Source organism: Arachis duranensis, chromosome 9, assembly GCF_000817695.3.
Source record: "Arachis duranensis cultivar V14167 chromosome 9, aradu.V14167.gnm2.J7QH, whole genome shotgun sequence".
Classification (NCBI taxonomy): domain Eukaryota; kingdom Viridiplantae; phylum Streptophyta; class Magnoliopsida; order Fabales; family Fabaceae; genus Arachis; species Arachis duranensis.
The window spans coordinates 117,409,060-117,430,137 of NC_029780.3; the positions used below are offsets into that span (position 1 = coordinate 117,409,060).

The following is a 21,078-nucleotide window of genomic DNA, read 5'->3' on the forward strand; positions in this document are numbered from 1 at the left end:
ATATCTGTGCAAGATCCTGATAATGATGATCAAGTTAGAATACAATAATGCAACTTTATCCAAAGTATTTTATATTTGAGGATATATTAGCTTTAGCAATTGGATGAGCATGTGTGCCTCGTGTCTTTCAATGTGATGCAAAGGTTTCAGTGTTCTTCTCAAAATGTGAGTATGTGGGTAATTATGCCATCTTTTGCGGCATGCCATTAAAAATAATTATATATTTATATAAAATTTTTGTTTTTATTTGTGGGTGTTTTTCATTTGATTTTAAAGGGTACATTCGTACATGTTAATAATTTCATTTAGACCAGAAATCCACATAATCACTATTCCACCACGAGTGTCTTGTTGAGTGTTGACTTATTCCAAGCTTGCACTACTTATGTCTTATGGACTTGACTTATTCTATCTTTCTATTACTATATCGTTTTAATTCAACTTTTTATTTGATATTATCAACAAATGTAAAATTAGTTTAAATAATAAGTATTTATTATCATTCTAAGTAAGGGATTTTGAGCTTTTTTTTTTTTTGTGTTTAAATAAAAGAGAAGGCCAAAGCAAACACCTATCTTAAATCAGAACGGATGATTTGTTGAAAAACATCATTAAATTCTGACTAAATCACATGATTAAAATTACTTTTTGCTTTATATCTAGCCATCTAATCTGCCATTTTATTTGCTTCTCTAGTTATCCAATTGACTTGAACATATCAAGATCATGATAAAAGCTCTAAAATTTTGTGAAGTAAATCAAGAATTTTAGACGTGTACCCACCACTAGAGTCATATAAAAGGTGTAGAACGTCCAAACAATCCGTTTCACACACAATATTTCTCAAACCGCAGTCCCAAACTAAGACAAACACCCTTCAGAATGCAAAAAATTTACATCTAGTGATAGACCAGGGAGGAGAACTACCAAAACAGTTCGAGATTCAACTCCCATTATAGTCTCTAATAATACGGCTAAAAGCAGCTAAACTCAAATCAGGGAATAAACTTGCATTAAAAGCTATTACCTACAGGGAGTTTTTAGCACCAACGATTCTTGAAGGTGTTGAATGAAGAACACCGATACATATAAAGTCTTAGGTTCATGATAATGCTTCTGATAAGGGCAACCACTTTGTGATCCGTCCAAAAATTCCCAACATTAAGAACATCATTACACTTATTCCTCCACAACTACCACACTCTGACCCCAAAAGAACCTCATTATCAGGCACGACCTTTCTAAACCAAGCCTTAATGGAGGTTCCTTCAAACGAGTCAATAAAGCGAGGGTCTAACATATGCCAAAGACTCTTGGATTTAACACAGTCTTGCAGGCAATGTTCAATTGTCTCCTGAGTCGCATTGCATCTCTGGCACAAATCCGAACTAGCTATATGCTGCCTGAATCGGAAAGCCTTTGTCGAGAGAGCGTTATGAAGCCTAAGCCACATAGTGAACTTGATCTTCTCCAAAAAATTTAAATGTTAAAGTCAGTTCCAATCACTATTTTCATCCTTATTCACTTTATGCTTCAACAACCAACTGTAACCTTCTCTTGAACTATACTTTTTTGCCCTTGCAGGCCACCAACTCCACCTGGGATCCAGGTCTGCGGAATTTGGGTAGAAAAGGTCGCAAATGAATTGGTTAACTGCAAGAGGAATTGTCGTAACAAGCGTATCTACCACTTAAGATCCATCACACCACGAATCAGTCACTACGAATTCCGGCTCAAATATGCGAACATAGGGAATAAGATCACAAAGTCTTTCAAATAGAGTCCATTTATCATATAATGGGATTGCTGCACATCCCCTACATTCCACCTAAACTCGTCTTTAAGAGTCTCATATATTTTAAGAATGTTCTTCCAAGTGGCTGACGCATTCTATCCATGACTACCACTAAAATAATTCGAATTTCAGAAGTATTTTTGCATCACAATATGCACCTATAGTTTGTTTCTATTATTGAAGCAATCCCAAATCAACTTGCCAAGAAACGCCAAATTAGCACAATATGTATCTCTTACACCCAAACCATCCACCTTTTATTATGGCCTTTCTATAAGAACTGTTGCATCAATGAATCAATCTTTTCACATGCATACTTTGAAAGGAGAATAACCTGCATATTGTAGACTGGAATAAAAGCCATTACCGACTTAACCAAACAAAGTCTTCCTACCTTATTTAGCAGACATCCCTTCCAACTAGCAAGCTTGTTCTGAATTTTCTCAATGACTTCTTGAGCCGTCCTCCTAGAAGACCTTTCATGCCCAATATTAATCCCCTAGGTACCTTCTCAAGTCTTGACAAAAACAAATACTAGAGACTCTCTAGAGAATCTCCTTCCTTCTCATAGAAATATTCTTTGAACATTGAGCCCTAGACTTACTAAGATTCATTCGCATGCCTGATGCTTTGGAGAATAAGTCCATGCACTTTATAACCTCCTCTACCTGAGATTTTGTAGTTTTACAGAACAGTAGTAGATCATCAGCAAACATCAAATGAAATATTTTTGGGCCATATCTGAAAATTAACATGATATCCACGAGCCTTGAGAAACCCAATGGACAATAAAACAAGCAAGACACTCCATACAAAGTACAAAGAGATAAGGGGATATGAGATTTTCTTGTCTCAAACCCCTCTATGAGTTAAAGCTCTGGAGTTTGTCACCGTTCCACAAAATAAACAAAGAAGATGACGTCACACAAGGCATAATAAGATGAATAGTAGCCTTCGAAAAGCCAAACCGAACCAAAGAAGCTTCAAAAAATCTCCAGTCCACCAAGTCATACGTCTTCTCCAAATCAATCTTAAAGGCCATAGTCCCTTTCCTAGACATAGTGTTCTTCATGAAAATCATAATTTTCTGCACAATAATATTTTCCGTAGTACCTCTTTCCGGGATAAAACCATTCTGAAGTGGGCCAATGATCTCCGAAGAAAAGGGTCTAACCCTGCTCACCAGCACTTTCATAATGATTTTGTAAAGAACATTACATAAACTGATGGCGCGAAAATCACTTAAGGAAGTAGGAAATTTAACTTTAGGAATCAAAATAATATATGTCTCAAAAATTGCAACATTTAGAATCTCTCCCTCAAAGGCTCTCTTAACTAAATTTCACACATCATAGCTCAGAAAGTTCCAAAACTCCTTTTAAAATAGGGTTTGAAAACCATCTGGTTCTGAAGTTTTAAAAGAATTCATGGTCATTATAGTTCTTTTCACCTCTTCCAATGCCAGCAATTCAACTAACCTTTGACAGGCCTCATTATTAAGGGAAGGACTGGAGAATTCTCTCATAACATTTAGATCAATATTATCTCTTGTTGAAAAGAGCTTTTGGAAGAAGGAGTTCGTTTCTTTCTTTAGCTTCTGCTGCTCTGTAGCCCAAGTTCCATCTTTGAAAAATAGTCCATGAATCTTGTTCTGCTTTTGCCTGATGATTGTTTGCAAGTGAAAAAATTTAGTGTTTCTGTCACCACATCGAACCACTGCCCTCTCGTTTTTTAATACTACATAAGCTCTTCTTGGAGAAGGATAGTATTTAGCTCATCATGAATACCTTGTTCTTTCACCCTCAACTTCGGATCCTCCATACTCTCAAGAAAAATCTGAACATCATTCAATTGCCTCTCCAACTCTTTCTTTTTAATAAACACATTACCGAAGATTTTCTTATTGAAAAGAAGAGCATCCTTGTGCACGTTGATCAAACTTCTAACAACATCAGAGGTTCTTTTATTCCAAGTTTCACGAACAACATTGCTAAAAAGCGGATGAGTCATCCAGGCAGTTTGAAATCTAAATGGTCTCAAACCCCTCTTGACTTTCATAGTCAGTGTACATTTGACGAGCAAAGGACAACGATCAGAATGAAGACGCACCAAAACCTCATTATAAGCCTAAGGAAATAACAATTGCCACTCCTGATTAACAATAACTTTATCCAATTTTTTCACAACATGCAAACCCCCTCTAACCTGTACCAAGCAAAACTTCTTTCAATATCCCCATATCAAACAAACGACAATTTGTCAGAGTCTCCAAAAAAACTTCTGACCTAGCCTGACTGAAAGCACCCCCACTAACCTCACTCTGCATTAGAATCTCATTAAAGTCCCTTAGTACAATCCAGGAATCCTGAATCATATTTAAAATCCTGATCAAATTATTCTACGGATCCATTCGGCTATCAACATGTGGATTAGCATATATAGCACTACAATAACTAGAAATATTGTCTATAAAGATTTCAAAATTAATACATTATTCAGTCATATCTACTATTCTAACAGTCTGCATAGAATTAGAGCACAACACTCATATTAAAGAGATTTTAAATTTAAATTTTAGAGATAATAATTTCTTTTTGAATATATTAAATATTTTTAAAAAAAGTATATTCTCAATTTTTCATAATCTCTTTTAATTTTTTAAACATTTTTCATTTCATTTGGTATTTAAGAAATTCTTAACATATTATTTTATTACTTTAGTAAAATAATATCCTAATGTAATTTAATTTTTTTATTTTTTTGAAAAAATACAGTTTTAGTATTATTTAACCCATGTTCTCATTTATATACTAACAAAAAGAAAATTATTTCATCAATATGACTATAAAAAAAATGAAAAGACCATTATAATTTTCAATAATAATCCTTAAAAAAAAGGGGGACAAACAAATCCAAAACATGAATAATTATAGCCTTGACAATTGTTGCACTGAAATTAAAAAGAAAAATAAATGGTGGCCATTTGAAGGCTAATATAGCATAGCACCAACAACACACCACAAACAAGAAAATCTTGCATTTGTGTGAAACACAGTTCACAGAGAAAGAGAGATAGAAGGAAAGAAAGAGAAGAGAAAAGAGAACCAAAAAAAGAGAGAGAAAAGAGGGTAAAGTTACAATCTTTATCTGTTTTGATCACACCCCATTAGAGTTTTTTCTTTCATTTTTTCTTCTGAGATGCAGAAGCATAATAATCCTGCAGCAAAACCATGTTCAAAAGGCAGTAACACTGTGCTGCCACATCAAACCCCAAGATTAAGGGACCACTACCTCCTTGGGAAGAAGCTTGGTCAGGGGCAATTTGGTACAACATATCTCTGCACACAGAAATCCACAGGGAAGCTCTATGCCTGCAAATCAATCCCAAAGAGGAAGCTTCTTTGCCAAGAAGACTATGAAGATGTGTGGAGGGAGATTCAGATCATGCACCATTTGTCAGAGCATCCAAATGTGGTGCAGATTCAAGGCACCTATGAGGATTCTGTGTTTGTGCACATTGTCATGGAGCTTTGTGCAGGGGGTGAGCTCTTTGATAGGATCATACAGAAGGGGCATTACAGTGAGAGAGAGGCTGTGAAGTTGATAAAGACCATTGTTGGTGTTGTTGAGGCTTGTCACTCTCTTGGTGTCATGCATAGGGACCTCAAGCCTGAGAATTTTCTCTTTGATACGCCTAATGAAGATGCTAAGATGAAGGCCACTGATTTTGGCCTCTCTGTCTTCTACAAGCCAGGTTGGTTTGTGAGTTCTTTCTTACACCCACCAAATGTTTGTTTTAATGATTGTGTGATTGGAAGATTCAATCTTTATTGGTTGTTGTTTGGAAATGAATTGTGGGAAATTGTTTTTGATTTTGTTGCATGTTATCATTGCTTTATTATTCTGTGTTCTACAAGCCAGGTTCGTTCATTCATGATTTTTAGTTATTGTGAGACTGAAAGATTCATTCTTTGTTGGTTGTTATTGGAAATTAATTGTGGAATTGTTTTGGTTTATTACTCTGTGTTCTGCTAGCCAGGTTCATTCATGAGAGAATTGTGATGTGTGTGACATTCCCATGCTTTCTATGATCATTGTGAGATTGAAAGATTCAATATGTATAGTTGTTACCTGTTATTGTAGTTGATTTCACAATATTGATGATCGTTCCTTTGTGTCAAAATCATGGAATGCTATAGTTTTTCATTGTATTTTTTTTTTTTAATTTTTTCTGGATTTAGTGAGGTCTTAATTTCTTAAACCTAGCTAACTGATGTATTCATAGGGTGGGACTGATTGTATTGTCCACAAGGAGCATGAGTTTTAAATATCATCAATGTTCTTCATCACGAAGCATCTATGTGTTTTTTTCTCATTTGCAACATGGATTTTTACTTGTATGATCTATCATTAGATTTTATTTGTTTTTTTTTTTCTGTCTGCAGGACAGTCTTTCCATGATGTAGTTGGAAGTCCCTATTATGTTGCCCCTGAGGTGTTGTGCAAGCAATATGGACCCGAAGTGGATGTATGGAGTGCTGGTGTTATCCTTTACATCTTATTGAGTGGAGTTCCACCTTTCTGGGCCGGTAATTATCTTAATGTTTATTGTGAATTTCTCGTTCTATTGAATTGCGGCTGTTTAGTGTTTCTTTGCTGTATATGGTAATGTTTAGTCATCTAGTTGTTATATTCTTTATTCCTGAGCTGAATGCACTTCTTCTATTACCTGCAGAAACCGAGTCTGGAATTTTTAAACAGATTTTACATGGGGAACTGGATTTTGTATCTGAACCGTGGCCAAGTATCTCAGAAGGTGCTCAAGATTTGGTAAAAAGGATGCTGGATAGGGACGCCAAGAAAAGAATTACGGCTCATGAAGTCTTATGTGAGTTCTTTTGGTATTAGTTGCGACTGTATTTTCATGTTCTGCTGGTGAATGATCTAATCACATATGAATTTGTGTAATCAGGCCATCCTTGGATTGCTGATGAGGAAAATGCACCTGACAAACCTTTGGATTCCGCTGTTTTGACACGGCTGAAGCATTTCTCAGCAATGAATAAACTTAAGAAGATGGCACTGCGTGTATGTTGGACATTCACCTTTTCACTTTTCCATTTGATTTCAATATCGATATTGATTTTGTCTAAAATTTATTCTACTAATCTACTGAATGATACAAGTTCATAATGATTCATGGCTTCAGAGCTGTATGGTAATTTATATCAGTTATTATTTATATTCAAATTTCACATACAAAACTTCCAAATAGTTCCAATATCTTGTGATCTTTATGTGTAGTAATATTTCTGTTTTGTTCCAGTAAGTGATGATGAAATCAGTGATAATTTATTTTGGTCATATGTAATTCATAATGATATAAAATTTTATATGCTCTATCCAGTAGATGTTCATTTAGATAAGGTGATCGATCATGTTTAGTTTAACTTTGAAAAATTCCTTCCAGGTCATAGCTGAAAGACTTTCCGAGGAAGAAATAGGTGGGTTGAAGGAGCTATTTAAAATGATTGACACGGACAACAGTGGGACAATAACATTTGAGGAACTCAAGGATGGTTTGAAAGGTGTTGGCTCCAATCTCATGGAATCTGAAATTAAATCCCTCATGGAAGCGGTATGGAGATTTTTCATTATCATAGAAGTGATATTAAGGTTTAATAGTATGTCGCATCGGTTCATAGCTTTTTGCTTTGGCTTTGTGTTGAGTTGGGTGACCATTTTGCTGTCCCTTGTAAATCTTGGCAGGCTGACATAGACAACAGCGGAACAATAGATTACGGCGAATTTCTTGCTGCTACACTGCACTTGAATAAGATGGAAAGAGAGGAGAATTTGGTCGCGGCTTTCGCCTACTTCGATAAAGATGGTAGTGGTTACATTACCATTGATGAGCTTCAACAGGCTTGTAAAGACTTCGGCCTAGGCGAGGTACATCTCGACGAAATGATCCAAGAGATTGATCAAGACAATGTAAGTTTCCAATTACAATCTATGAAGTTGATGGTATCTAGTTTTAAGATTTGTTAAAGCGAAATCCATTCTTGTTCTCTTCTAGAGTATCGTTTTGGATGCTTCATTCATAATTTTAGACACCTCTAACTATTTGTACCAAATATCGTATCGTATCGTATCAGTATCTGTGCTTCATAGATTAAAGTTCTAATTTAGATACTTTATCTTACAATGTGTGGAGTTATAATGTGTTGTGATTCAAATTGTGTGTTGTTGTGATGTTTAGGATGGGAGAATTGATTATGGGGAGTTTGTAGCTATGATGAAAAAGGGTGATCCAGATATGGGGAGGAGCAGAACCCTGAAAGGCAATTTGAACTTCAATATTGCAGATGCATTTGCAGTGAAAGAATAGACTTCTTGAGAATGCTAACTCAACTACTAATAATCTTTTTGTACAGTTAGGAAACATGAATATGGTAGAAGAGAAAAGGAAAAAAAAAAAAAAAAGAAAGAAAAACCTTAGTCAATTTTATAGAGCTACATCATCATCATTATAAATCTGTTCTATGTGTATTTGAACTTTGTTTATTTTCTTCACCCTATGGTTTATTCCATTTGCTTCCCTTTGTTAACATCCGGTGAAATTGCATATATTTCATGAATTTTTAATTTACAATGTTTTTAACAAAGAAAAAGGAAACAATTAGGTGAATGGCATCGCTAAAAAGATTAACTAATAGGTGTTTTCAAAATATTTGTTTAAAATGTTAGATGTAGAAAATTTGTATTAAAAAGACAAATAAATAAATAAATAAATAACTTTTCATCATATTTATTGTATACAAATTTGAAAAGTTTATGATAATAACCTTAATTAGTATTTTTAAGGAATTATTAGCAAAATTTTAAAAGAATTTAGTAATTATTGCTTTTTCATGTAATCTTAATTATAAATTTAAACAATATAGCCTTTTCTTTTCACTTGTATTTTTAACCCGTATTATATTTGCTTTAAATTAAATTTAATTTAATAAATGAGTCAAAAAATGGAGAGAGAAACAATATACACTGTACTTTTGACTATTGGAGTTTATTTAAATTTTTAAAAATTATTATATACATACAAAAAATCAGTTATTATATATATAAATATATATTATTTAATTTATTTTTATATATATTTTATATGAATGATTAATTTAATAATTAATTTTTTATATATACATAATATGATCGGTAAATTTTGCCTATTAAATAAAACAAAAAACCTTGAGAACTAGCAGTTTATAATAATTTTGGTTAATATTTAGCGGTACAAACATTAAATTATTTTTAACATAATTTTTATTTGTTTATACATGTAAATTTTAGTAAATGTGAATATAAGATATTAATTTATGTGTGTAAATTTTAATAAATATAAATATAAATTATATATTTTTTATATACAAAATTTTATAAATATAAGTATAAATTATTATTGATTAATTATTAATTTAAAAGAATAATATTTATTAATCATATAATATTACATTAACTTTTATTCATTTCAATTGAATTTGTGTATTATATGAAATAGGTATCAAATATATTAATTTACCTAATGATTTAATAATTATTTTTGCATAACATTTTCATTTGAAATACTCACCCAATTTCCATAATCCAATCAAATTTAAAGTCAACTTTGATCAAATTTTAAACATTGTTGCCATCTTTTCACGGCTTTTTTTTTTAATGAAACTAAAAGTAATAATATATTTTAATATTATAATTTTTTATATTTTTTAAAATATAAAAAATATATTTGTATCTCAAATTTTATAATTTTTTAATAAAAATTTCTTAGACTAATTTCTATATTTTTTACAAAAGTTTAATTTTTACTTCTTTAATTAAATAGTTCTACGTTTAAAAATAACATTCCATCTATTTACATTTAAAAAAAAATCATTTCTACTCCAATATAAAAAACAAAAAGTGTTCTTCCCATCTCATAACTCACAGTCTCACATCCGTCTTAAAAAAGAAAAAAATAATAAAAAATATAATTTTTTTTTTAATTGAAAAACATAGATAGTAGTTCTGGTAAATAGAAAACGGATAGGAATATAGAGAGGATAGGCCAGAAGCCTCTCTTTCTCTCCCTCTCTCTTTCTCAACAATGGCTTCTGCAGCTGCATCTCTTTCTACAATCTGCACTTCCTTCACAACCCATTGCGCAATTTCCAACTATAGCCCCAAAACCCCATTCTCTCAATCCACTTTCTTCCCATTCTCTCGTACTCACTCTCTTTCTCTCTCCTTCCAACCCACTCTCTCTCCTCGCTTACCCCTCCTCCCTCCCAAATCCTCTGACACTGCCCAAGCTCTCTCCGACCCTCAACCAGCAACGCAGCTTGTTCAGTCCCCACCGCTTCAGCCTCCGTCTTGGGAGCCTGGTCTCTTCGCTGTCGTCATGGTTTGTTCACTTCATCAAAATGCTACCTTTATTATTAAATTTTTTATTTTGAGCATTTTCCGGAGTGCCCAATTGCTTAAAGTGAATTAGTGAATTCAGTTCGTTTTTAAAATGTGACCCTTGACGGTATTAATTGGTATTTGCGCTTGAGTTTTCAGAATTGTGGGTACCCAAATTGTTTCAGTTATTGTTGGTTTGTTTTATTTATTTATTTTTTTGTGCAACTAAAAATATAAATCTTCGTGTAGAATGAATAGTTGAGATGAATTTTTAGGTTTTACTATCGATAATATGGTTGTTTTCTTTTGTGGTTCATGCAAGTATCTTGTGGTTTTTGAGCTGAACTTGTTTCAATTTATGGCGAGTTGTTTAGGTTGGTGGGCGCCAATATATTGTTCACCCTGGTCGTTGGATAACTGTTCAGAGGCTGAAAGGTGCTAAGGTTAATGACAAGGTACATACATACCTTTAATATAGTTTATTCTGAGAGTCAGGTTTATCGAATTGCTCTACTCTTGCTATATATTTAGAAGTATGGTCCACTGTTATTTTGTATAGAGTGATTTTGTTTGGAATAATTGATCAATAGATGTTTGTTGTTTATCAACAATATAGACTTGAGACCAATTCATGGTCTCCGAACTATGGGTTAGGATCTGTAACTCTCTTTTAATGAATCAGACTTTAGACCTGTGGAAAAATGAGATTATGTTTGAGGGATTAGTGCTGATGCTGCTAAAGTGATAATAATCTGTGCATATCTATCCATAACTTAAGAAACTTCTTTAGCTTTCAGTTGTTTAATTTTAGCTCTTGGAGGCATATGCAGATTGCTTTACATAGGGTTTTGCTGGTTGGCACTGATACATCTTGCTACATTGGAAGACCAGTTGTGACAAATGCTGTGGTATATGCAACAGTGGAAGAGCAGGTATATGCCACATCTTGCTACATCTTTTCTAAGAAAAGACTCTTCCGCCTTAACCATGTTATTCGTAATGCAGGGTTTAGATGACAAAGTAATTGTCTTCAAATATAAAAAGAAGAAGAAGTACCGCAGAACCATTGGACACAGACAGGTAACAAAACAAAGTTGTTCAGCACTTGAGCATCTGCTTCTGCAAACAATATTTATCAAATGCATGTTGTTTATAAACTATAAAGTGCGATGTTTGATTTGGTTTTCAACCTGTTATTACAGCCAAATACACGCATAAGGATAAATAGCATTATGGGCTATGAGAACTACCCAAAAGTTACTATGGACGATATCAAGGACGAGGATAAGGAGTCATGAGCATCTCTTGTACTGTGCCAATATTTGTATCTTCTTGAATCTTTTACTCATAAAGCTATCATTTTGTTATAGTTGATTTTGCTTGTACTTAGAGGAGCTGTTTAAATTCATATCTGGCTAATGTATGCCATATTGTAAACTCTAGTTCCTAAACACATTGCCATTTTTCATGTTTCCAATTGTCACATTCCAGTTTTAACTAGAAAAGATTCAGCATGGAATTATTGCACTTTCAGCTTTTGTTACCCATCCTTCTTGATCATGTTTATATTGTCTCTGATTGAACCAATAGAGATACAATTTGCAAATTTGATACTGTACTTCCAATACATGATATGATACACACAATGTGACAATTATACCTACTAATTTCTCCACAACTGTTTGTGGAAGCATCGAGTTGGAGAGGATCAAAATTGAACAGAGAGAATTAAATGAATTTCTCTATTATAACATATATTGATAAACAATGATACAGAGTCAGTTCCTATATGGTGTAAGGCACATATGCTGACAGCTTCACAAGAACATTTATCAAATCCTTCCCCTGATGCCAAAATGGCTACATTATGAGTAACTTAAATGCTCCATTAGAACCCTTGGCCCTTGCTGGATGATCTGATCCCCACTGAACTAATTCTACATTTACCCTCTTCTAGCCATCAAAATGGAAAATAATAATGAAAGAAAAAACAAAAATAATAAAAAACAAAGTGGCTCCACCATATAAAATAAAATGGGGGCATTATCCTGTTTTTAATTAATAATAATACATCCTTTCTCAATGATATATTGGTTAATCATAATCCACTTTGATCAATAGTCAAAATCTAATTCAATAATTAAGTAACTTGCCATTGATGAAATGTGTGGTGAGCCAGCATAGCTTTCATTCATACACTCGCTTCCTCTTCAAAAGTGTAGGACATATGGCAACAAAACCAATGAGGAATAGAACTGAGAATGTCTTGAAATCATATAGATCCTTCAATGACTTTAGATCCCCAAGAGCAAGACCAGCCTATTTAAATAACAATGGAAACATTAGTAGTACAATTACATAAATGCAGAACAGCTACCACATTGGTATAGACAAACCAGGACAGAATTTAACTTGGCCTCTAATCTGGGAGTTTGGAATCAAACGAAGTGAAAAATATAATGTAATTAAAATCAGAATGACATATAGCAGAAAAATGAAAACAGCATACTAATATAAAATGACTATCAGTCTAACTCATGATCAAAGAAACCAAATGAGTGAGAAACTGTTTTTTTTTCTTTTATTTTTAATTTTTTTTCTGGTAGATATAGATTAGTTTTTTGAGTATGAAATTGAAAACAAGCCAATACTCGGTATCCAAATGGAACCATTCTTATTACTTCAATTATCCAATCCAGGTAGATGACCCGAAACACACTCTGATCATGAGGAAAAAAAAGGTTTGGACATAGTTCTCTAATAGTAGTGTACAGCAAAATGTAATGAAGAAACCTAAACAAACTTGGGAGTAGGAACTACTCTTCATGATCATGACAAAACATTCCAATTTAACTATTTTGAACAGATAAACTTCCAAAGTTCCTAAGCTATAAAAAAGAAAGCTGTTAAATTGTCATTAGCAGAGCTTATGGAATAGCATGAGCAACTTAATTCATTTGAGGATCAAGATTGGTCCCCTTAAGTTGATGCGATTATCCAACAAATGTTGCAAGAAACTTCCACAAAGACCCTTTGCCCATATATTCCTGGTTGCCCACTTTGAGTAAGAGGACACATTGATCATATACATCGGAGGTTGAGTTCAAGAAGCTTAAAGTTTAGAAGCCAGCAGGCAACTAGAAGACAACTAACCAGAATGAGCTAAAATCACTCAATAATTAAGGCATAAATATATAAACAAACTAGGATTACCACAATATCAAGCTGAGCAGAAACAGGAAAGGGAAGAACATATCTTAAAATTGCAGCAAGATGGGCACAAAAACTTACTCTGACAGTAATATACGACGCCGGAATAAGACCGATCAATGTTGCCAAAAAGAATATATGAAATGGTACATCAACAATGGGAGATGCCAAATTGATGAAAAGATTTGGCAAAGTTGGTGTTATCCTCAGAAAAAGCATGTAATTCAGCAACCTATCCCTACGCTTTGCTATCTGATTAAAGCAAAAGAAAACCAAGTTACAACAAAGTTAACACCACAAAGTTCCACATGAACACAAAAGAAACACAAACCTCAGCTTGGAAAAACCTTAACTTCTCAGGCCACAACCAAGAAACCAAAGGGCGTCCGATTAATTTAGACAAGAAGAAGCAAGAGGAAGCACCGGCAGTGGCATTGAAAACAACAAGAAGGATTCCCCGAACAACGCCGAAGAGCGCCCCAGCCAAAAGAGACATGAAGATGGTCCCGGGAATCATGAAGGTCTGCATGAAGATGTAGGTTGAGCAGTAACCAAGAATGAACGGGGCAGGGTGGTTACTCGCATATGCTGAAAGATTCTCTCTGTACACAAAGAAACAACACAATAAACTACACAACTAATCTGATGTTACGTTCATCTAATGCTAATTTGATTCAAATAAATCAATGAAAAGAGGGATCTTTATTTACTTGAGGAGGCGAAGATCGGAGAGGGTGCGTGGGAGCTTGATGCGGCCGAACTCGGAGGCGGGCATGGTGAGGTAGATGCAGAAAAGGCCGGTGGCAAAGAGGAAGAATACGGCGACGGCGGCGGCGAATTCGCAGGTGTTGAGAGGGAACTTCTCCGATTTGGGCTTCTTGGCGGCGGGGGAGTCGTCCTCGCCATTGTTCTCGAGGTCCCTGAGGAGCAACCTACCGGTATCGACCGCCGTGACGCTCCGCGGCGCCGGCATCGTCGTCGGCAGAAGGTGGATCCGATCACGGCAGTGGCATTCGGGGGTTTATGGAATGGAATTTGGGCGATTACTTGAAAATGAAATTGGGAACCCTAAAGATAGGATCTTTGAGCTGCAATTTCAATTTAATTCGAATTCGAATGCGAAAGCGTGTGGTGGTGTGTTGTGATGTGAGGAAGAAGGAAGAAGGAAGGAGGAAGCTCAGCGTCACCGAAAAGAAGAAAACTATGTTTTAGAATTTTAATTTCTTTTTTTCGTTTTCTTATTATTACACCAAAACATTTATTTCTTTATGTATTTATATGTACTCACTCCATTTTGGAGCCACTTCATTTTCATAACATCATTTTTTTCCTAGATAATATCTAGCGGAATTAACGGGACTGGTTTTTCTCACAGTTATTATTTTTGGATTATATTGTTAAAATCAGTTGATAAATAGTGACGAATAAATTTTGGAAGTTCTATTTGGGGTCTAATTTTTGAAAGATCATGGCCCTTTTTTTTTTGGTCTTGAAAGATCATGACTTTAAAAGTAATAAAAAATGTTTTTGTTTTTGTTTTACTCAGGAGTTGAGAACAGAAAAATGGGCCAAAGCCTAAGCAAGGAAAAATGTTTTAATACCAAGAATTTAGAATTGTTGGGTTTTAGACCAAGTTAAGAAGCCAATTGCCTAATTGTGTATATGGGCTCTTTATGGTTTGAATATCTCCAAAATTATTAAATCTTCATTTGATAGGCAGCTCTATTTTAGTTTTAAGCATGAATTAGCAGAGGCCCAGCACAGATGGTTTATCTATTTGCCTCATACAAAGCTGCATCCGAATTCTAATCCCAGTTGTAGCTGATTGTTGGTTTAAGAACCTATGATATCCATGGTAGTGTGTATGAGTGTATTGTGTGTGTAAAACATAGATGTAATGTCTAAGTTTGAGAGCTGTTTAATCCACTTGACCAAAACAAAAAAAACATGAATTATTACAGATTGATCATTTGGTTGTGTTGACTATGAAGAAGTCAATACCATTGAATCAATGATATATAGTTTCTCACTCTCAAAATGCGTTACCCGGGTGGTCCAAAGTGCATGTAGGTGGTCCTCAATAATCTCAAGCTTTAATTTCAGAAGAAGCTGACTCAATGGTAACTAAGTAGGGAAAAATACAATACAAAAAATAACGATAAAAATTCAGGTGGAGTTAATATTATGTAAAGTTAATAGTAGTTGAGAGTCGTTAAATGATAATTTGGTCAAACTTATATAACTTCATCTAATAATTCTAAATTATCAATTTTATATGAAGTTAATTGTACCTAAATTTTAGTTTTACCTTATATATAATAATTTTATACGTGCATCTAATTAAATAATATTACATCAACAAAAATAATTATTTTTTATATTAATTTCGTAAATCATCATCATTTTTATATGATTAGGAGACTATGTAACCTATTTTATGATGTCAGTCATTAAAATTTAAATATATATATTATATTGTTAGAAAAAGTATATACCCACCATTAGCATTAAAAAGCAATAAAGATATCAAAGGGCACAATAAGAAAGAGGATGAGATGTACATTTTTAAATATATAGTGATGAAGAATAGTAACAGAAGTTAAACTTAGCATCCAAAAAATAAAAAACAAAGTTAAAAAGAGAGAATTCATGCACGAGCATCTCTTTTGAACCTCTAAACAAATTAAAGTAGAGGAGATTCTTCACTCTTCATAGGAATCTCCATTATCACCACCACCATAGAAAAAAAATAATAATAACATACACTACTATCTCCTAACCCATCTTTAACCTTCCATTTCATCAATCTCCAACTTCTAAATTAGCACGTGCGTCACAAGATGAATATGGAAATAACCTATTTATATGATATAGTAATAATGAATATTATATAATATATATATCCACCATATGCATCATTCTCTAGTTAAAGACTTCAATTATTTTTTGGATATATATATATAGACACACATACAAGTTAATTAATGATTAATTATGAACCAGGGAAACAACCTAGATGATGATTGATGGTCATGAATTGGGACATGTTTGGATTTGATGAGAAGTAATTAGAAGTATCAGCAAACAGGTTATCCAAGCTTTTCCAATCAATGTTGTTGTTGTTGTTGTTCCTGTCATCACTGCAATACTCTTCATTGTTATTATTAATGGATGATGATTCTTTGACTGCAAAACTTGTTGTTGTTGGGCTATCTAGCTGTGGAAGCTCAATGAGTTGTTGATGATTATTTGATATTACAAACTCTTGTTGTTCTTGATGATGGTGATGATCTGAACCGAAGGAATGACTAAAATTTGTACCTTCGGTAGGGTGACTCAGAAGATGATGATGATGAGTTTCTGAAGTTAGAAGATCTGTGATTGATAAGGGCCTTCCACCATAGCTACTTTGATCTCTGAAATAATGTGCTTGATGATGATGATTACTACACCATGGATCAAACCCTAATTGCCTTTGATGACTTGGACTTGGTTTTCGAAATGCTCTACACACAACCCATCCTTCTTCCTGTAATATTCAATTATATTAGTCAACGCTTGATTATCAAGAAATTAATGTAAATTTTTAAGATAAATAATTTTATGATGCAGAGTTTAATTTTGGGTTAATAGTCAAATTAGTTTCTGAAAGATAAGACATTCTTTAAATTCGTTCTTGAAAGATTTTTTCAATCAAATTGGTCATTCAAAAATTACGAATTAATCATATCTGTCCTTTAGCTACTCCATTCATAATTTTCGTCAACAATTGATGATGTGAAATGTTTACTGATAGCATACATGACACATAACATGTTCAATTAGACGTTGACTAAATATGTTTACGAAAATCTATCAATTTAACCACTAGGTCATATTAGGAATAAGATTTTTATCATTAGAAAAAATGACTAAATTAATAAATTTTTATAAACATATTTGGTCAATATCTAATTAGACATATCAGGTATTATATATGTTATTAATTAACGTTTTACAACATTAATCTTTGAAGAAAATTATTAATGGAGTGACTGGAGGACAAATATGATTAATTCGTAATTTTTGAATGACCAATTTGATTGAAAAAATCTTTTAGGGATGAATTTAAAAAACATCTTATCTTTCATATACTAATTTGACTATTAATCTGTTTAATTCTTGATGATCTTAAAAGAAAAAAATTTTAGTACAAAGCAAATAATAAAAAAACAAAATATGTTAGAGATATAACTATTTACATTATTCTTTATTTATGATTTTTTTTTACCAACTAAAATAATCAATTTGTATGAGCAAGCAAGACTAAAAGTAAAATAAAATAAAAGTAAGTAGAGATAATAAATTAGATATATTAATTATAAGCTTAGAAGGATATTATGTATGAAGTTGTGTAAGATAAGATAGAGAAAGTAGGAGAAGCGTGTTATGATTTGCATTTGGCTCTTGGGCTTTATGAAAAGCAAAGTAACTTTTATGAGTAAGTGCGATATGTTTTCATTACATGGTTGACATTACTACGTATTAACGATTCTCAATCATAACACCAAAATTTGGCTGCCTCATGCTTCAAAAAACAATGTTTGTTATGAAATTTCTTAGGGATATCATCTTTAATTTAATTTAAAATGTTCAAAACATTTTACGAATAACTCTTGTGTTTAGCTAATTAATTAATGCTCAATATAAACGCAATGCATGCAAAAATATTACTCAATGATTTTCAATTGCACCCTAATAATGATCATCATCAGTAAGAACTAAGAACGCCTTTAATGTTATATTGGTTAAAAATTGATGAAATCTAGAAGCTCTTTTATAGAACTTAGCAAAACAATTAATAAATAAATAAAGAAGATATGATTTAACAATTACTATAGCCAGGTCCACATTATTATTTCTGAAAAGAATAAAAAGTTTAAATAGTGTATGAGAAAGCGAAAAAGATAAGTTGAAAGCATTATTGTGTAATTGGAAAAAAGAGTGATGACTACTGTATATATGTTTGAAAATAAAGATGGAGTGTGAAAGAGGAAGAAAAGTGGAATAATAAGAATGGTTTTTGACATCCTATTTACTATAAAAATTTATGTTTGCCTTCTCTTTTCACTTATGACTTTTGAAAAGCATAAGAGCTTTTTCATGTTAATTAAATTACAAATAATGTTAAAGAATTATTAGAATTTATTATTTTGATCATCAATTATTGATTAATGTCTAAATTTTGTTATTTATTTAATTACTAGCATTAATTAGCCATTAAGATGTAGCTAGATACTAAATTATTTTAAGAAAAAAAATTCGAAAATAAGTAATTATTATTTATACTAAATAATACTTTATATTCTGTTGATGTATTTGAATGTTTTTTTTATATCAGTAAGTTTATTAGTTAATTGTTAGTCGAAAATAATAAATTTTGTGGTCCTGTAGCATTATTAATTGTTATTTTTTATTAATAATTAATTTATTTAAGGTGAAAATTCAGGTGAAGTCGACTTTATGTGAAGTTGATATCTGAGAGTCGATTTTCAAATATCAACTTCACGTGAAATCAATTGCACCTAAATTTTTATATGTATTTAACCGTTTTTAATTATCAACTTTATATAAAGACGAGTACACCTAAATTTTTATCAAATTAAAAATTAAAACAATGTAGAGAAAGAACTTGCCTGAGGAGGGCCATGTTCAGAGGTTTGATGGCGATATTCGTGCATAATCCAATCAGTTTTGCGGCCATTAGGGGCACGTCCTTTGTAGAAGACCAAAGTCTTCCTCATACCAATGATCCTGTTCTTGGACATAACAGCCTTGTCTCTCCCAGTTGCTTTCCAGAATCCAGCAGCAGTTGCTCTGTTTGTTCTTGTTCCTGTTGGATACTTCTTGTCTTTGTGGCTGAAAAAGTACCACTCATTTTGTTCCTCATATCCTAGCTTGCATCTATCTGCACATTGTTCAAATTCATCTACTTATTATGTGGGAATTTCAACTTATGTACCACACTTACACTTATATATGTTAAAAATATAAAATATACATATATTTTATACAAATATATAATGATTAATTTGGTGACTAATTTTTTATTAAATAATAAATACTGTAAATCTCATTATTATATGTGAATCTTACGCCACATTTAATAATAAAAATTATATAAGAGTGTATAAATTCGGTACAAAAGTTAAAAATTTAAAACCAATAAGAAAAAATTAGTTGAGGAAGTTATAATAATATAAGTACTTTAATTTTAATTACATTGTATCTCTATATTGTGATATGTACCTTGTATGTCCCATGGTTCCATTTTGTAGAGATCGATCTCAACTATAACATCTAGATCAATTTTGAGGGAGTTAATTTTCCTCTTGAGGTAATACCCCACAAGTTCTTCTTCTGTTGGGTGAAATCTAAATCCTGGAGGCACACATGATTCCATATCCATTGATGCTCTCTCCTGATAAAAAACAACCAATAATAACTCATTTCACTAATATCTCTATTTTACTTTTGTTAATTAATGAATAGAGATCGAAAAATATTATCCAAAATTATTGGATTTGAGAGATATATAAATAATGTAGGTATCTAGGGCTGACATATATACATAAGTAATGATGATGATGTAACATTGGTATTGGACCCAAAGAATAATATTAGTGAAGCATGTGCGATGAGAAAAATTGGCAGACCATGTGTGGAACCCCACCATTAAAATGGAAACAAAAATATGAGATATATATATTATGATTAGTCCTATATATATAAGTAGCAATAGCATGATATTGATTGAAAAAGAGACACAAATATATGCAATAAGTTGTGGCCGAAAAGCTTGACTTTCATTTCTTTGAGTGTAGTGCACTCTCAACACATACATACACTACTACTCCTAATTCATTCTGCTGGTGGAGAAAGACCTTCTTACCACCACCATTATCATCATCATCACCATTCATCTCACAATTTTGATATAATATATAACATTCTTTACAAACCTAGCTAGCTAGACACAATTCTACATCTAACCCTAACACTAAATAACTTTTGAGAAAAAAATTAAAAATTTGGGGAAATAATTCTTTCTTTGAATGATGACAAGAAATTTTGAAATAAACTTGATCTGATTACACTTTTGCCAAAATCCAAAACATATTAGACATTGGATTGGGACCCTTTATTTCTATATATAGAATATAAAGAAAAAATCTAAAAAGAATAATGTATGAGAAGGTACTAACTAAGCTAGCTAGGCAACACATGAGAATGTGGAGTTATGGGATTTGTATAAAATGTGATGAAATAATAATAATAATAATAATGATGGTGTTTATTAGAAAGGAGATGCATGAAATAATAGTATGTACTCACAGGAATTTGTGTTAGTGTCATATCTTGGATCTTGTTAATTGAAGGTAGAGAGAGAGAGTGAGGATGGGAGAATAGATAGAGGGAGAGAGGGGATGTGAATGTTTATTTAAAGAGAGAAGAGGGTGTGTATTTATGCGTAGGAAGGAATGTTTGTTGTAAGGTATATATGTAGAGAAAAGAAGCAGATAGAAGAGAATATTATATTTATATTTATATTAATAGAAGGAAGGGTATTGATTGCGCGTGGTTAGGGTGGCAGA

General features: G+C 32.6%; 4 protein-coding genes across 4 annotated transcripts; 2 read left to right on the top strand and 2 right to left on the bottom strand.

Annotated features, from left to right (window-relative positions):
* Positions 1-4,773: 4,773 nt before the first annotated feature.
* Positions 4,774-8,406, top strand: LOC107467809 (calcium-dependent protein kinase 11). Its single transcript, XM_016087002.3, has 7 exons — positions 4,774-5,549; positions 6,241-6,384; positions 6,531-6,683; positions 6,768-6,883; positions 7,266-7,433; positions 7,565-7,789; positions 8,058-8,406. The coding sequence occupies exons 1-7, from the start codon at positions 4,994-4,996 to the stop codon at positions 8,184-8,186; spliced, it is 1,491 nt and encodes a 496-aa protein (XP_015942488.1). The 5' UTR covers positions 4,774-4,993; the 3' UTR covers positions 8,187-8,406.
* Positions 8,407-9,865: 1,459 nt separating this feature from the next.
* Positions 9,866-11,748, top strand: LOC107467811 (50S ribosomal protein L21, chloroplastic). The gene is made up of 5 exons (XM_016087005.3): positions 9,866-10,235; positions 10,609-10,689; positions 11,065-11,166; positions 11,240-11,314; positions 11,437-11,748. Exons 1-5 carry the CDS (start codon positions 9,939-9,941, stop codon positions 11,530-11,532), a joined length of 651 nt encoding a protein of 216 aa, XP_015942491.1. The 5' UTR covers positions 9,866-9,938; the 3' UTR covers positions 11,533-11,748.
* Positions 11,749-11,962: 214 nt separating this feature from the next.
* Positions 11,963-14,655, bottom strand: LOC107467810 (uncharacterized membrane protein At4g09580). The gene is made up of 4 exons (XM_016087004.3): positions 14,155-14,655; positions 13,776-14,046; positions 13,526-13,696; positions 11,963-12,553 (listed from the first exon to the last, which is right to left on the bottom strand). The coding sequence occupies exons 1-4, from the start codon at positions 14,415-14,417 to the stop codon at positions 12,422-12,424; spliced, it is 837 nt and encodes a 278-aa protein (XP_015942490.1). The 5' UTR covers positions 14,418-14,655; the 3' UTR covers positions 11,963-12,421.
* Positions 14,656-16,035: 1,380 nt separating this feature from the next.
* LOC107467773 (NAC domain-containing protein 30) lies at positions 16,036-21,021 on the bottom strand. The gene is made up of 4 exons (XM_016086950.3): positions 20,819-21,021; positions 19,733-19,904; positions 19,120-19,391; positions 16,036-16,973 (listed from the first exon to the last, which is right to left on the bottom strand). The coding sequence occupies exons 1-4, from the start codon at positions 20,837-20,839 to the stop codon at positions 16,437-16,439; spliced, it is 1,002 nt and encodes a 333-aa protein (XP_015942436.1). The 5' UTR covers positions 20,840-21,021; the 3' UTR covers positions 16,036-16,436.
* Positions 21,022-21,078: the final 57 nt, after the last annotated feature.

Coding starts and splice junctions, on each gene's coding strand:
- LOC107467809 (XM_016087002.3), top strand. CDS start 4,994: ATGCAGAAGCATAATAATCCTGCAGCAAAACCATGTTCAAAAGGCAGT. Junction 7,434..7,564: donor TTAAATCCCTCATGGAAGCG/GTATGGAGATTT, acceptor AAATCTTGGCAG/GCTGACATAGACAACAGCGG. Junction 7,790..8,057: donor AAGAGATTGATCAAGACAAT/GTAAGTTTCCAA, acceptor TGTGATGTTTAG/GATGGGAGAATTGATTATGG.
- LOC107467773 (XM_016086950.3), bottom strand. CDS start 20,839: ATGACACTAACACAAATTCCT. Junction 19,905..20,818: donor TGACACTAACACAAATTCCT/GTGAGTACATAC, acceptor GTTTTTTATCAG/GAGAGAGCATCAATGGATAT. Junction 16,974..19,119: donor CTGAACATGGCCCTCCTCAG/GCAAGTTCTTTC, acceptor TGAATATTACAG/GAAGAAGGATGGGTTGTGTG.
- LOC107467811 (XM_016087005.3), top strand. CDS start 9,939: ATGGCTTCTGCAGCTGCATCTCTTTCTACAATCTGCACTTCCTTCACA. Junction 10,690..11,064: donor GTGCTAAGGTTAATGACAAG/GTACATACATAC, acceptor AGGCATATGCAG/ATTGCTTTACATAGGGTTTT. Junction 11,315..11,436: donor GAACCATTGGACACAGACAG/GTAACAAAACAA, acceptor CTGTTATTACAG/CCAAATACACGCATAAGGAT.
- LOC107467810 (XM_016087004.3), bottom strand. CDS start 14,417: ATGCCGGCGCCGCGGAGCGTCACGGCGGTCGATACCGGTAGGTTGCTC. Junction 14,047..14,154: donor TCCGATCTTCGCCTCCTCAA/GTAAATAAAGAT, acceptor CTTTGTGTACAG/AGAGAATCTTTCAGCATATG. Junction 12,554..13,525: donor CGTCGTATATTACTGTCAGA/GTAAGTTTTTGT, acceptor TTATTTAAATAG/GCTGGTCTTGCTCTTGGGGA.